Raw genomic sequence first — 16,333 nt, 5'->3', positions numbered from 1 at the left:
GGACTCGTTCTTCAATTTTATTCAAAGATGCCAAATATTAGTCTTTTGAGGCTGAATAAGACAGGTGTTAATAGTGGATAATTTTTTTTTTAAATATTTTATTTATTTGACAGAGAGAAATCACAACTAGGCAGAGAGGCAGGCAGAGAGAGAGGAGGAAGCAGGCTCCCCGCCGAGCAGAGAGCCCGATGCGGGGCTCGATCCCAGGACCCTGAGATCATGACCCGAGCCGAAGGCAGAGGCTTCAACCCACTGAGCCACCCAGACGCCCCAATAGTGGATAATTTTTTTTAATAGTGTTTTGAAGTGTACAGTTTAGTGGTTTTTAATTTATTCACAGAGATTTTCACCATCACTATAATCAATTTTAGGACATTTTCGTCCTAATTGGACGGAATTGGTAAGAAATTCTTACCAATCAGAAGTCACTCTCTATTGCCCATCCCACCTGACTTCCTAACATATTGATCTGTCTATAGATTTGCTTGTTCTGGGAATATCATATAAATGGAATCATGCAATATGTGATTCTTTGTGATTGGCTTTTTTCACGTAGCATTACGCTTTTATGGTTCATATAAAGTTGTAGCATGTATCAGTATTTCGTTCTTTTTCTTTGCCAAATAAAACTCAATTGTATGGATATAGCACAAGTATCTTTTAGGCTTCAAAACCTTTATGAAAACTTGATTATTTTTTATATGTTTTAAATTGTTATATATGTTACATTATAATATATGTATGTTATATTTGTATAACAATATAAACATTACTTACATTAACATATATTGAATATAAATATATAAAAGACATAAATATGTAATGTAATGTATGTTATATATATTAACATATATGTTATATATTGAAGTTTTAAAGTTATGAGATTAATACAGGCTCACCATCACAAGTGAAACAATATACAAACACCTGAGTGGCTCAGTCAGCTAAGCATCTGCTTCTGGCTCTGATCGTGGTCCTAGGATCCTTGGATTGAGCCTGCTTCTCCCTCTGCCTGCTATTCCCCCTGCTTGTGTACTCTTTCTCTGACAAATAAATAAATAAAATCCTTTAAAAAAAAAAAAGTGAAGGTGCACCTGGGTGGCTCAATGGGTTAAGCCTCTGCCTTTGGCTCAGGTCATGATCTCAGGGTCCTGGAATTAAGCCCCACATCAGGCCCACATCACATAAGCCTCTGCCTTTGGCTCAGGTCATGATCTTAGGGTCCTGGAATTAAGCCCCACATCAAGCCGGGAGCCTGCTTCCCCCTCTCTATGCCTGCCTCTCTGCCTACTTGTGATCTCTCTCTCTCTCTGTTTAAACTCTCTCTTTCTCTACTTAAAAATAAATAAAATCTTTTTTTAAAAAAAGTGAAACAATACAGGTAAGTAAGGAAAAGACTAATTAATTCTGTCATTATCCCCCTCTTGATGTAATTAATGCTAACAGTTTAGTCAGATTAGTCAGTAGGCTTCCACATTGTAATCATACAAATGTAAATGTATTTAAGTGCTTGGGATTTTTATTTAAAAAACGTCGGTAAGGGATGCCTGGATGGCTCAGGTGGTTGGACAACTGCTTTCCGCTTGGGTGATAATCACCGAGTCCCACAATCAGTCCTGCATAGGGCTCCTTGCTCTGTGGGGAGTCTCCTAATACCTCTGACCATTTCCCTCTCATGCGTGCTCTCTCTCATAAATAAAATCTTTAAAATAAATAAATAAATCAATAAATAAATAAATAAATAAAAATTTAAAATGTGGTTAGGGCACCCGGGTGGCTTAGTCTGTTAAGTATCTTCCTTCTGCTGGGGTTGTGATCCCAGGGTCCTGGAATGGAGTGGCATGCAGGGTTCCCCACTCAACAGGGAATCTGATTCTTCTTCTCCCTCTGCCTGCTGCTCCCCCTGGTTGTGCGCTCTCTCTCTCAAAGAAATAAAATCTTTAAAAATAAAAAATGTGGTTAGTCCATGGATATTACTTTGCAACTTTCTGTTCTCACTTAAACGTACATCATAGATACCTTCCACTTGAACCAATACAGATCTAATTATTTGGTTTTTTGGTAGCTGCAAAACAGTCCATGGAATGAGTGTGCCAGTTTATTCAATGTTAAATTGAATGACCATAAATTGTATTGAAGAACATTAGGTTACCCCATTTTTGTTTTTTGTTTTTCCACTACAAACAGTGCTACGCTAAACATCCTGATACATATATCCTTATAACTTTCATTTCTTTCATTTCTTTAGAATAAATCTCCAAATGTGGGATTCTTGAATTAGGCAGTATATCTATATATCAATCTTAATAAATAATTGTTTTAAAAAAGGTTTTTAGTCATTCACACACTACAACAATGTTTGAAAGTCAGTTCCAGAGAACTCCATCGCCTTATTAACTTTCGCTAATATGAAAGATGAAAAATGGTATCTCCTTAATTTGCATTTGCTTAAACTACTGCTAGAATTGAGCATCTCTTCATGTGTATTTCATTTTTTATTTTTATTATTTATTTATTTTTTAAGATTTTGTGTATTTATTTGACAGAGAGAGAAATCACAAGTAAGCAGGGAGAGAGGAGGAAGCAGGCTCCCCTCCAAGCAGAGAGCCTGATGAGGGACTCGATTCCAGGATCCTGAGATCAAGACCAGAGCAGGAGGCAGAGGCTTAACCCCCTGAGTCACCCAGGCGTCCGTATTTCATTTTTTAAAGACTTTATTTTTTCAAAGCTGTTTACAACAAAATTGAAAGGAAGGTAGAAATTTCCCATTTACCCAATGCCCCCAAATTTGCATTCATGTATGTTTTGTTTTGCTTTGAGCATGGGCACTTGCTTTCTCTTTTGTGAATTTCCTATTTATATAGTCTGTATTTATATTGAATTGTTTACCTCTTACCAACTTGTAGACCTCTTTGTATGTTTGCAATACATACCACAATCTTGCCTGCCATATTAGTGGCAGATGCTTTCCTCATGTATTATTTTTTTAACTTCTAAAATTCTATTTTTTGCCATCTGAAAATGTTTAAGTTTTATGTAGTCAAATATGTTTCTCTTTTCTTTTTTTTTATTTTTTTTTAAAGATTTTATTTATTTATTTGACAGAGATCACAAGTAGGCAGAGAGGCAGGTAGAGAGAGAGAGAGAGAGGGAAGCAGGCTCCCTGCTGAGCAGAGAGCCCGATGCGGGGCTCAATCCCAGGACCCCGAGATCATGACCTGAGCCGAAGACAGTGGCTTTAACCCACTGAGCCACCCAGGTGCCCCTGTTTCTCTTTTCTTATATTGTTTCTGAATTTCCTGTCTTGCCTAACAGGGAATAAATTATTACTTTGTTTAGAATAAGAAAAAAGTGAGATGTAAGGAAGTAAGAAGGTATGAAAACGAATTTTTTCAAGGTAGTTTCAAAAAAGAAAAAGAAACACAGAGCAGTGGCAGAATTACATACAGATTTAAGTATTGTCAAAGATAAGCAAAGCCAGCACTAAAGTTTTACTTTAAATCAGTAATATACTATTGCAAAAGGGAAGAGTCTAGCATAATCTGAATTAAACTTCAATTTGTATAGATGTGACCTGGCATTTGGAAGGGAGACTGTAGGTACAGGAGGGAGATGAGCAGGGGCCACACTGAGTCCAGTTAGTGAAAGATTACAAAACTTCAGAGAAAGGGTGGTAACTGGTGCTTATCAGTTAGGCTCCTGTCCTCCCACAGAGGCTATGAGACAGAGGCTCTATCTTCACGTGTTGGCTGGAACAAAAAATAAAGTCTTGGGAGCCTTGAGTTTTCTCAGACTGGCACTTTAAAGGTAGCTAGGGTTATCCCAAGGACACAGCTTTGAGCTGTTAGAAAATGTTAGTGTTTTGTTCGAGTCTTAGTAGTCCAAGGCTGGTACACCTGAGTGGTTCAGCCAGTTAAGCATCTGCCTTCTGCTAAGGTCATGCTCCCAGGGTCCTGGGATTGGGGCCTGTTCAGCATGTTGTTGAAGTGTGGAGTTGTAACTCTGCATGGACTATGGACAATCAACAATATGTACTTAAAAGTTGCACTATTGCAAAATGTGTGTATTTTTTTTTTTATTTGACAGAGAGAGAGATCACAAGGAGGCAGAGTAGCAGGCAGAGAGAGAGGGGGAAGCAGGCTCCCCACTGAGCAGAGAGCCTGATGTGGGGCTCGATCCCAGGACCCTGGAATCATGACCTGAGCCGAAAGCGGAGGCTTAACCCACTGAGCCACCCAGGCACCCCACAAAATGTGTGTATTATCCAGGTACCCATACACTATTTTTTTGTACTGCTGGTCCTGTACCAGAAACATTTTCTTTTGTTGTTACTTACTTTTTAAACTTTGTTTAGCTACTTAAAGAGTATCTGCTCATGGCACAATTTGTCTCATCGGGCTCCCTGTTCACCAGAGAATCTGCTTCTCCCTTTGCCCCTCTCCTCAGCTCATGCTCTCTCTCTCTTCCTCTCACTCTGCTCTCTTTCTCTCTCTCTCAAATAAATAAAATCTTAAAAAAAAAAAAAAAAAAGAAAAGATAGGTTGAGGTTAAGGCCTCTCTAGTGGAAAAGATTGCTCAGAGGAACCTGGCTGGAATTTGGTCAAGGAGAGAACCTTAGTAAGTGTTTAGTCTCCTAGGGGGGAGTTTGCTTTTTTGAACAGCATTCCTTTGTATGAATGTTTGTTATATTACCTTATTATTACTCCTCATATATATGGTAGCATTTTCTCTCTATGACCTTTTTAAAAACCTTTTGAGTTTTCAGTGGCAGTGTTATTTTAAAAGGGCAGAAGTGCAGAATGAAAAAGCCTCTGACCCACCTTCCACTTTGCAGGTCCTTTACACTGTATCTTCACTGAGCATTCTTTCAGTAAACTCCTTCCCAAGGTTTCAGCAGCAGCAGTGAAAGCTTCTAAAGATGACACATGTGTCAAAGCCACTAATATGATCCATTCTAATCAACCAACAAACATTTATTGAGTGCCTAGTAGGCTTAATGCTCCGATAATTGTGTTGTGGAGATAATGTAGTTTGGAAAAAGGAAAATAAAACATACAGAGAATTTAGTTCTTTGTAATTTCTAGATGTAGTGAAAATGGAGCTTACTCTTCATCTTTTTATGTTAACTAGGAGTGTTTGTTTCCCGTATGATTTCATCTTATTTCATTAATACCACCTTCACTCCCCCTTTCTTTCTCTGCTTAACTGGCCTCCTTGCTGTTCCTCAAACATGCCAGGTATTTCTCTTACCTAGACAGCTCTTTCCCAAGATAGTTGCTTGACCCATTCTCTCACTTCCTGCAAACTTTTGCTTAGATTCTATCCTGTTCAATGAGGCCTATACCAACTACTCTATTTAAAACTGCAATCCCTAGTGATCCAAAGGGGCACGTGCACCCGAATGTTTCTAGCAGCAATGTCTACAATAGCCAAACTATGGAAAGAACCTAGATGTCCATCAACAGATGAATGGATATATACACAATGGAATACTATGCAGCCATCAAAAGAAATGAAATCTTGCCATTTGCGACGACGTGGATGGAACTAGAGGGTATCATGCTTAGTGAAATAAGTCAATCGGAGAAAGACAACTATCATATGATCTCCCTGATATGAGGACGTGGAGATGCAACATGGGGGTTAAGGGGATAGGAGAAGAATAAATGAAACGAGATGGGATTGGGAGGGAGACAAACCATAAGTGACTCTTGATCTCACAAAACAAACTGAGGGTTGCTGGGGGGGGGGTTGGGAGAGGGGGAGGGGGGTCATGGACATTGGGGAGGGTATGTGCTATGGTGAGCGCTGTGAAGTGTGTAAACCTGGCGATTCACAGACCTGTACCCCTGGGGATAAAAATACATTATATGTTTATAAAAAAATAAGAAATAAATAAAAAATTTAAAAAAACCTGCAATCCTTTCCTCATTCTTCTCACCCCACTCTGTATAATATATAATTTACTTATTTGTTATAATTACCATATCTCTGTCCACTGGAATATCAGTTTCATTAAAATAAATATTTTATTTTATTTTATTTTTTTGACAGACAGAGATCACAACTAGGTAGAGAGGCAGGCATTGAGGGGGAGGGGGGAGCAAGCTTCCCGCTGAACAGAAAGCCTGATGCAGGGCTTGATCCCAGGACCCTAAGATCATAACCTGAGCCAAAAGTAGAGGCTTTAACCCACTGAGCCATCCAGGTGCCCCCAAATAAATATTTTAAAAATGTTTTGTTCACTGATTTTTCTAAAGCACCTAGAACATTGCTTGCCACTTACAAGAAACTCAATAAATATTTGTCCAATGAATGAATGCTTTTTTTTTTTATTTATTTATTTGACAGAGAGAGAGATCACAAGTAGGCAGAGAGGCAGGCAGAGAGAGAGGAGGAAGCAGGCTCCCTGCGGAGCAGAGAGCCCGATGCGGGGCTCGATCCCAGGACCCCGAGATCATGGCCCCCGAGATCATGGCCTGAGCTGAAGGCAGTGGCTTAATCCACTGAGCCACCCAGGCGCCCCTGAATGAATGCTTTTTGCACTGGGTTTTATACTCCCTTTTTCTAAGTTCAATCTTTCTTTGTATCCAACTTCTTTTCCTTCCATCCATACTATTCTTCATGTTCACATGATGGTTTTTTTGTTTTGTTTTATTTGGGGGGGGGGGAAGAGTGGAGGTGGGGTATTTATTTTACTTACAAAATGGGATCTTATAACACTCATCAGTCAGTTACTGTTTTTCTCACCTACCCATACCAGGATAGATCCTACAATTTTTTAAAAAAGATTTTTTTTTAATTTATTTGACACAGAGAGAGACAGTGAGAGAGGGAACACAAGCAGTGGGAGTGGGAGAGGGAGAACCAGGCTTCTTGCTGAACAGGGAGTCCCATGCGGGGCTCCATGCCAGGACGCTGGGATCGTGACCTGAGCCGAAGGCAGACACTTAACTACTGAGCCACCCAGGTGTCCCTAGCTCCTACAATCTTTCTAATGCTTGCATAATGTTCTACTGTGTGATAAGAGTGCATTACTTTTATTCATATCTGCCATTACTTTCCATCTTGGACCACCCCATCCCTGGTCGCCCTTTTCCCCTTTAACCCATCATGGTTTACCCATTCATCTTATGCCCAACAGTCCCCGGAACATAATGGTCACTCAGAAAGCATTTGTTGCTCCCCGCGTCTGACAGCGGTTTGCTGTGTGCATTCTTTGACAGGGAGAGACTGAAGGGACAGAAGAGGGCACTAGTGAAGAAGTGATGCTTCACCTGAATAGATGGGGAGTAAGTAAGGTGGCGAGCTGAGGAGAGCCTCCGCTTCTGGTGCCTCTGGTGTGTCCTTGAAGTAGGGTGCGTTTCAAAGGGGCTGGGACGGGCTTGGGGACCGAGAGGACCCTGTTTGGAAGCTCCAGGAGGGACGCACCCAATTGGGGTGCGGTGGCCCCCGCTTGCTCCAGGCGGGCTTGGGTGGTGCTTGGAGGGGCGAGGCCGGCTGGGGGCGGACCTGGGCGGAGCTCGGAGGGGCGAGGCCGGTCGGGGGCGGGGCATGTGGAGCGCGCAGACTCGTAGCAGCCGGCGGACTTGTCGGGTGCTTTTGGTGGTCTGCTACGCTCCGGGAGCCATGGGGCTCATGGCTTGGGAGCTAGTCTCCTCGCTTCTGGGGCTGTGGCTGCTGCTGTGCAGCTTGGGGTGCCCCGGGAGCGCCGAGCTGCGGGCCCCGCCGGATAAGATCGGTAGGTGACGCGGAGGCGGCGCGGAAGGGGTGCGGGAGCGCGCAGTGCACCAGGCCTCGCGGCCGCGACGTCCGCCAGGCCGCGCGCACCGAGTCCTCCGCGCATGTTGCGGTCTTCTCAGTTCATGACTCAGGGTCGCTGTCGGTGCCCCAGGGACCGTGTCTTCCCGGGCTTGTCGATGTGCCCACTAGGGGAATGGGTGGTGGAGGGGGTATTGAGGCGTGCGGCCGGCCGCCAAGCGTCTCTCAGGCCCCTGTCTTGGAGGCCTGGGGGTCTGGGGAGGCCGAGCACCCTCTCCCCTCCTCCTCTTGCTGCACCTTTGGGAGGCCAGTCTTCTGGTTTGTTCTGGAAAGGCCGCCTCGCTCTGCGGATGACAGGCTCACGCGGTCACAGCACACCGAGCAGTGCAAACAAGCTGACCCTGTCTGCTTCCCTTGACAGGCTGTACTGTAACCCCATTCCCCCTTCCACTTTGCTGAGGTCGGCCTGCTCCCAGAGGCCCTAGCTTGCACAATTTCTCTACCTAGGACTACTACACAGCGGAAGTAATCCACTCTCAAATTTCAGTTTTGGATTTTGCTGCGTTTGGTATTCTTTTTTATTCCCCTTCAAGCTTTGTTTGGTGGGGACATTAACCCATCTATATTAATGAGACAGAACAAATCTTGGCAAAAATGGCAGCCACCTGATTTAAAATGCGGGCTGGAAAGGCCCACCTCCTGTGTTCCCTTGTGTTCGGCACAAAGAAGGTGTGCAGAACCAGTGGTGCCTGGACAAAGAGCTCTGAGAACCTTTGGGGATCTGCCCCCACCCCAAATCCAATGTCAATTTATACATTAATGTACTACCACTTTTTTCGAGGGCAAGTGTCTGTCCAAATTCAGAGTTCTATCTTCAGCAGCTGTCACTTGCCTCCAGGTCCCCAACTTCCCTAAATTCGTGATTATAGTTTTGACTAACATCTGTTACTCAAAAACAAAACCCACATAGCTGGGTGAGAAGGAAAGAAACTATTCCTTTTTTTTTTTTTTGTTCCCACCCATAGCAATTATTGGAGCTGGAATTGGTGGCACTTCAGCAGCCTACTACTTGCGGCAGAAATTTGGGAAAGATGTGAAGATTGACCTGTTTGAAAGAGGAGAGGTGGGAGGCCGTCTGGCCACAATGACTGTACGAGGGCAAGAATATGAGGCAGGAGGTTCTATCATCCATCCTTTAAATCTGCACATGAAGCGTTTTGTCAAGGACCTGGGTATGTAATTTGGTCTTAGAGCTAAGCGGATTTCTGTGTGACCATCCATGGATATGTTTATCAGATAGGGGAAGTGAAACTTTTCCGCCTTGTTGCCTTTTACAGAGAAGTTGGTAAAACGGTTTTCTTCACTTTCCTGCTAGCAGTTAGTACAAGCTTAGTTAGGAGCCACTTTCCTGTAATGGGACGCTAGTTATCTGTATCTTCAGTTATCTGGAATTACAGCCATGGGGTGGGGGTGGGGATGTTGCTGTTCTTAGTTCTTAAACCTCTGGGTTGGTGTTGAAGAATCAAAGAATGGTTTGAGTTAGCAGGAACCTTGTGTACTCATTTCACAGCTGGGAAAAGCCCAGAGGCTTTGAGTGTCTGGCTTAAAGTCACTCAGACAGGTATGGATGCAGACCTATGCCTAGAACCTGGGACAATTGCTTCCCTGCCGGCAGAGGAGCTGGACAGGTTGGGGGATGTCTGGCAGGTCTCTGCAGGCCCTTTGCTCAGGGAGTATTGGGTAATTTTTGCTTCCTTCCAGTTATCTGAAATATCCAGTTATGCAAAGCAGGATTCGCACAGGAATGGGGATACCTCCTTTCTCTTTGCTGCCTTCCAAATCCCCTGTGGATGCTTCCTGGGCCTCTTTCCTCCATGAGGGCAAATGTATGCCAGGAGCAGTTAATGCTGCAAATATTCATGTCTGATTCTTCTTCTTTTTTTTTTTTTTTTAATGTTTTATGTATTTATTTGAGAGAGAGAAAGAGCATGAGCAGGAGGAAAGGCAGAGGGAACAAGCAGATACCCCACTGAGCAGGGAGCCTGATACAGGGCTTGATTCCAGGACTCCAAGATCATGACCAGAGCTGAAGGTAGATGTTTAACCAACTGAGCCATCCAGGCGCCCAGCATCTGTCTTTAAATTGAACTCAGTTTGTATTCTGACATTTTCCTTTGACTTTTTAGTTTTTTTCCAACTAAAAATGGCCAGTCTGATTTTGATATATCTATATGACCACCTGACCCATCTTTTAGAGATCTTTTAGAGATTTAGGACAGTGTAGTGAATGAATGGTTCTGTGTAGTGAATGAACTGTTCTGAAGATAGAGTTCCTTTAATTCCTCAGAACTGGGAATCCTTGAATTCACTCACTTCTGAGTGTCCCCCTAGCTTCAGATGACCTTTCATTTGAGCAACGTAGAAACCCTGAGTTTGCTAACCTTTTCTCTGTTTTTGCAGGTCTCTCTACTATTCAGAGCTCTGGTGGCCTAATGGGGGTGTATAATGGAGAGACTCTGGTGTTTGAGGAGAGCAGCTGGTTTATAATTAACATGATTAAACTAATTTGGCACTATGGATTTCAGTCCCTCCGAATGCACATGTGGGTAGAGGATATATTGGACAAGTTTATGAGGTAATTTTTTCCCCTTCTGTTTGCCCTAAGACCTTTTCGTTTGATGATCTATAGGGATTTTATTTCTTGAAACAGTTCTCTACTTAACTGTAAGACCTCTTGGTTAGACTGTTAGGTAAGTGGTTTGTATAAAATATGCTTGAATATTGAAAGAGTAGTTAATTTTTGCTTTTGAAAACATATTTTGCAAATGCTTATTTAGTTTTGCCATACACACTTAAATGCTCTACAAATGTTAACTCCTTGAATTCTTATGACAGCTCCCTCAGGTGCTGTTATTAGCTTTGTACAGATGTGGAAGGTGGAGGCACAGAGGTTTCAAGTGCGCAAGAACACCCCACCCAGTAATGGTGGAGCTGGAGTTCCCACCCAGGCATTCTGGCTCCAGAGTTCTCGCTCGCTCTCTTTTTAAATATTTTATTTATTTATTTGAGATAGCGAGAGAAAGAGCATGAGCAGAAGGAGAGGGAAAAGCAGATTCCCTGCTGAGCAGGGAGCCTGATGAGGGGCTTAAACCCAGAACCCTGGGATCATGACCGGAGCCGAAGGCAGATGCTTAACCTATGGAGCCACCAAGGGTTACCCCCGCCCCCGCCGAATTTAAATTGAGATACTGAATTCCAGCACTGTTCCAGTGTAGTGAGAATATAGGTGCCACTTTTTCTTTATGTTTTCTGTATTTTCAGATATTTCTAGGTATATTGCTTTGGTAATTAGGAAAGAGGATATAAAATAATCAGTCTAACTTTGAAAGATACAGCCTATTTTTTTTTTTTAAGGCTGTTGGCATGTGCTAATTTTTATGCTGGTTTACAATTTTAGACGCTGGAGAAATTTAACTTGTAAGTGCTAATCATATTTCATTACTGTGCATTTCAGTGTAGTAAAATAATTGTTAAAAAGGTAAAATTACAGGGGCACCTGGGTGGCTCAGTGGGTTAAAGCCTCTGTCTTCGGCTCAGGTCATGATCCCAGGGTCCTGGGATCAAGCCCCGCATCGGTCTCTCTGCTCAGCAGGGAGCCTGCTTCCTCCTCTCTGCCTGCTTCCTCCTCTCTGCCTGCTTCTCTGCCTACTTGTGATCTCCGTCTCTCAAGTAAATAAATAAAATCTTAAAAAAAAAAAAAAGGTAAAATTACATGTGGTATGTGACCCAAGTATTGACAAGGACAGATATAAGGATTGAGTAGGATAAATATACTATAGTTTTTGTAACTTATGGTAGTTTGGGATATCTTTCTCTCTCTCTCTCTCTTCTCTTTTTTTTTTTTAAATTTCAATTTCTTTATTTGACAGAGAGAAATCACAAGTAGGCAGAGAGGCAGGCAGAGAGAGAGGGGAAGCAGGCTCCGGCTGAGCAGAGAGCCCGATGTGGGGCTCGATCCTAGGATCCCGAGACCATGACCTGAGCTGAAGGCAGAGGCTTTGACCCACTGAGCCACCCAGGCGCCCCTCTCTCTCTCTCTTTTTTTTTTTTAAAGATTTTATTTATTTAAAAAAATAAATAAAAGATTTTTTTTTTTTAAAGATTTTATTTTATTTATTTATTTGACAGATAGAGATCACAAGTAGGGAGAGAGGCAGGCAGATAGAGAGAGAGGAGGAAGCAGGTTCCCTGCCAAGCAGAGAGCCCGATACGGGGCTCGATCCCAGGACCCTGGGATCATGACCTGAGTGAAAGGCAGAGGCTTTAACCCACCGAGCCACCCAGGCGCCCCTAAATAAAAGATTTTATTTATTTATTTGACAGAGAGCACAAAAGAGTGAGCACAAGCAGGGGGAGCAGCAGAGGGAGATGGAGAAACAGGCTCTCTGCTGTGCAAGGGTCCCGATGTGGGGCTGGATCTCAGGAACCTGGGATCATGACCTGAGCCCAAGTCAGACACTTAACCAACTGAGCTACCTAGGTGCCCCTGGGATTTCTCTTTTTATTTTATTTTTTTATTTTAAAGATTTTATTTATTTATTTGACAGAGAGAGATCACAAGTAGGCAGAGAGGCAAGCAGAGAGAGTGAGAGGGAAGCAGGTTCCCTGCCGAGCAGAGAGCCCGATGCGGGACTCGATCCCAGGACCCTGAGATCATGACCTGAGCCAAAGGCAGTGGCTTAAACCACTGAGCCATCCAGGCGCCCCAGGATTTCTCTTTTTAAATGTTGTTAGGTCAGTTCCTCAAACACTTTTCCAGTGGGTACATTAAGGTCAGCTACAATGCAGATTTTTTTTTTTTTAAGATTTTATTCATTTATTTGACACACAGAGAGAGATCACAAGTAGGCAGAGAGGCAGGCAGAAGGAGAGGGGGAAGCAGGGTCCCTGCTGAGCAGAGAGCCCGATTTGGGGCTCTGATCACAGGACCCTGAGATGGTGACCTGAGCTGAAGGCAGGAGTTTAACCCAGTAAGCCACCCAGGCGCCCCATTGCAGATTGTTTTAAAGTAGTCATTTTTTCATTTACCAAATATTGACTGCTTATTATGTGCCAGGCACTATTCTGGGTCCTGAGGATATAGAATCTAGAACATGTCCTTGTCCTGAAAGAATATACATTCTAGTAGAGAGATAAGCAGTAAACCAATAACTAAGAAAACATATAGAATTTGTGGAGAGAGAGAGTCAGTCACTTTGCAAGGAAGAAAGGTGGCATGTTGCTTCATGCTCAGCAGGAAAGTCAAGTTCAGATGGTATCAGATACAGCGTTGCCTATAAATTTTCTTACCAGTGGTTTGCTTGGCATGTAGAGAACTGCCTTATGAGAAATTAAGAAATCACTTTTAAAGTGAATCCCGGATATTATGGAAGTGTGAAAAAGACACAGTGATGGGATACATAGATTATACTTTTCTTTCTTTTTTTTTTTTTTTAAAGATTTTATTTATTTATTTGACAGATCACAAGCAGGCAGAGAGGCAGGCAGAGAGAGAGGAGGAAGCAGGCTCCCCGCGGAGCAGAGAGCCCGGTGCGGGGCTCGATCCCAGGACCCCGAGATCATGACCTGAGCCGAAGGCAGCGGCTTAATCCACTGAGCCACCCAGGCGCCCCAGATTATACTTTTCTTTTTGTTGTTTAAGTAAACTCTGTGCCCAATGTGGGGCTTGAACTCATGACCCCAGAAATAAGAGTCAAATGCTCTATGGATTGAGCCAGTCACGTGCCCCAGGATTATACTATTTTTGATTTTTTTTTTTAAAGATTTTATTTATTTACTTGACAGAGAGAGAGATCACAAGTAGGCAGAGAGGTAGGCAGAGAGAGGGGGAAGCAGGCTCCCCGTTGAGCAGAGAGCCCAATACGGGACTTGATCCCAGAACCTGAGCCGAAGGCAGAGGCTTAACCCACTGAGTTACCCAGGTGCCCCTATTTTTGATTTTTTTTTACATTTTTTATTTATTTTTATTTTTTTTAAGATTATTTATTTATTTTTTTGACACACAGAGGAGAGAAATCACAAGTAGGCAGAGAGGCAGGCAGAGAGAGAGAGAGAGGGTAGCAGGCTCCCTGCTGAGTGGAGAGCCTGATGTGGGGCTTGATCCCAGGACCCTGAGATCATGACCCGAGCCGAAGGCAGAGGCTTAACCCACTGTGCCACCCTGGCGCCCCTATTTTTGATTTTTTAAAAAAAGATTTTATTTATTTGAGAGAGAGAGAGAGAGAAAGCATGAGAGGGGAGAGATCAGAGGGAGAAGCAGACTCCCTGTTGAGCAAGGCAGCCCAATGTGGGACTTGATCCTGGGACTCCAGGGTCATGACGTGAGCCGAAGGCAGTTGCTTAACCAACCGAGCCACCCAGATGCCCACTATTTTTTATTTTAAAGTTTGTTTTTTTCAGTAATCTCTGGACCCAATGTGGGACTTGAACTCAAAATCCTGAGATCATGAGTCGAATGCTTTTCTTTTTTTAAGATTTTATTTATTTATTTGACAGAGACAGACACAGAGAAAGAGGGAGCACAAGCGGGGGAGTGGGAGAGGGAGAAGCAGGCTTCCCACCGAGTGGGGAACCCCATGCGGGGCTCAATCCCAGGACCTTGAGATTTGACCTGAGCCAAAGGCAAATGCTTAACGACTGAGCCACCCAGGTGCCCCAATCTAATGCTTTTTTTTTTTTTTTTGTAAGATTTTATTTATTTATTTATTTATTTGACAGAGAGATCATTCATAGGCAGAGAGGCAGGCGCAGAGAGAGAAGGGGAAGCAGACTCCCTGCTGAGCAGAGAGCCCGGTGTGGGGCTCGATCCCAGTACCCTGGGATCATGACCTGAGCCGAAGGCAGAGGCTTTAACCCACTGAGCCACCCAGGTGCCCCTCTAATGCTTTTCTGACTGAGTCAGCCAGGCACCCCATTTTTGATTTTAGAAAACATTTCCCCTACTTTATGGAATTACTGCTTCCCTCTGGTCTGTCTTTGATATTTGGTTATATAGCACTGATCCTTATGTTGTTAAAAGGGCCATGCATCCTACATTTCTGTTTCTTTCAATAAGTCAGGAACATAAAAATTTTATTTTGGTAATTTTATCATATCCCTTGAGAAAGTTGGAGAAAAGGCTGGTATTGAGCCAGCATGTGCCAATTCTTAAAGTAGTTAAATACTGCTGGACTAGGAGTGACATAGCTGTTGCCCTGTGTATTCCCACTTCTCCCTTTCTGCCTCCTCTCCAAACCCCTTACACCTGCCACCAGCAGGGAATCTTGACTCAGTTCTAGTGCTGTCATCAGTCTACTTTCTGTTTAATGCTGCACCAGTTATTAAATAAGTAAATGACCCTTGAATAATATGGTGGGGGTTGGGGTGCCAATAGTTGAAAATCTGTGTATAACTTTTGACTTCCCCCAAACTTAACTGCTAATAGCCTGCTGTTGACAGGAAGACTTACTAAGAACATAAACAGTCAATGAATACATATTTTGTATATTATGTCTAATTCTTATAATAAAGTAAGCTGTAGAATATGTATATATGGAAAAATTATAAGGAAGAGAAAAATATAGTGGTGGTACTCCACTGTATGTATCTGAAAAAAACCAAAAAACCAAAACCCAAGTATAAATTTACCTGCGGAGTTCGAACCTGCGTTATTCAGGGGTCAACTGTATTTGTAATATCACCTTGTTGGAGATAGTCTGGATTATTGCAAAAATCAGAATTGAGAGCTATAGAGGTTGCTAAAGAGTAATCTGGAAGAACAGATGCCCTGCATTTCAGTGAAGCAGTAGTTCTCAACCCTGGCTGCGCATTGGAATCACGTGGGGATCTTTTTTTTTTAATATTTATTTATTTGTGAGAGGGAGAAAGGGAGAATGTGCACATACGTGTGAGCACAAGCAGGGGGAGTGATAGAGGGAGAAGCAGGGCCCCCCATGCTGAGCAGGACCCTGGGATCATGACCCGAGCGCTGAAGGCAGATGCTTAACTAACTGAGGTGCCCATGGGCATTGGTATTTTTTAAAAGTACCTCAAGTGAATCTTACCTGCAAAGTTACAAATACTAGGTTAAAATGTGCAATTGGGTAATATTCTTGAGTTTTTTCTTTCTCTGAATAGTATAGAAACTTAAAGCCCTTGCTCAGTTTTTCCTCCCTGTTTTTAATGTATATGACAAAAGTTTTCTGGAAAAACTTTTGGGGGATTTGCTGACCAGCTTTGGAGAAGTACATTGTCTTTTTTTTTTTTTTTTTTAAGATTTTATTTATTTATTTGACAGACAGAGATCACAAGCAGGCAGAGAGGCAGACAGAGAGAGAGGAAGGGAAGCAGGTTCCCCGCTGAGCATAGAGCCTGATGTGGGGCTCGATCCCAGGACCCTGGGATCATGACCTGAGCCGAGGGCAGAGGCTTCAACCCACTGAGCCACCCAGGCGCCCCTACATTGTCATTTTTGTGCTTCCATTTCAGAGGGCACAGTGTGAGTGAAGGCCCATGTGACACCTGAAAGAGGGTG

The 16,333-nt window shown here is 43.1% G+C and overlaps 1 protein-coding gene across 1 annotated transcript in view; it reads left to right on the top strand.

Annotated features, from left to right (window-relative positions):
* Positions 1-7,563: 7,563 nt before the first annotated feature.
* The window catches only part of PCYOX1 (prenylcysteine oxidase 1), a 21,574-nt gene continuing 12,804 nt past the window's right edge, over positions 7,564-16,333 (top strand). Inside the window, exons 1-3 of the mRNA XM_045979239.1 lie at positions 7,564-7,741; positions 8,787-8,993; positions 10,222-10,396. Of these exons, the coding sequence (XP_045835195.1) occupies positions 7,630-7,741; positions 8,787-8,993; positions 10,222-10,396 (494 nt within the window). The 5' untranslated portion in view covers positions 7,564-7,629. The remainder of the gene's footprint in view (positions 7,742-8,786; positions 8,994-10,221; positions 10,397-16,333) is intronic.

Source organism: Meles meles, chromosome 15 (genome assembly GCF_922984935.1).
Source record: "Meles meles chromosome 15, mMelMel3.1 paternal haplotype, whole genome shotgun sequence".
Lineage (NCBI taxonomy): Eukaryota > Metazoa > Chordata > Mammalia > Carnivora > Mustelidae > Meles > Meles meles.
This window is presented reverse-complemented; position numbering and strand designations above follow the sequence as displayed.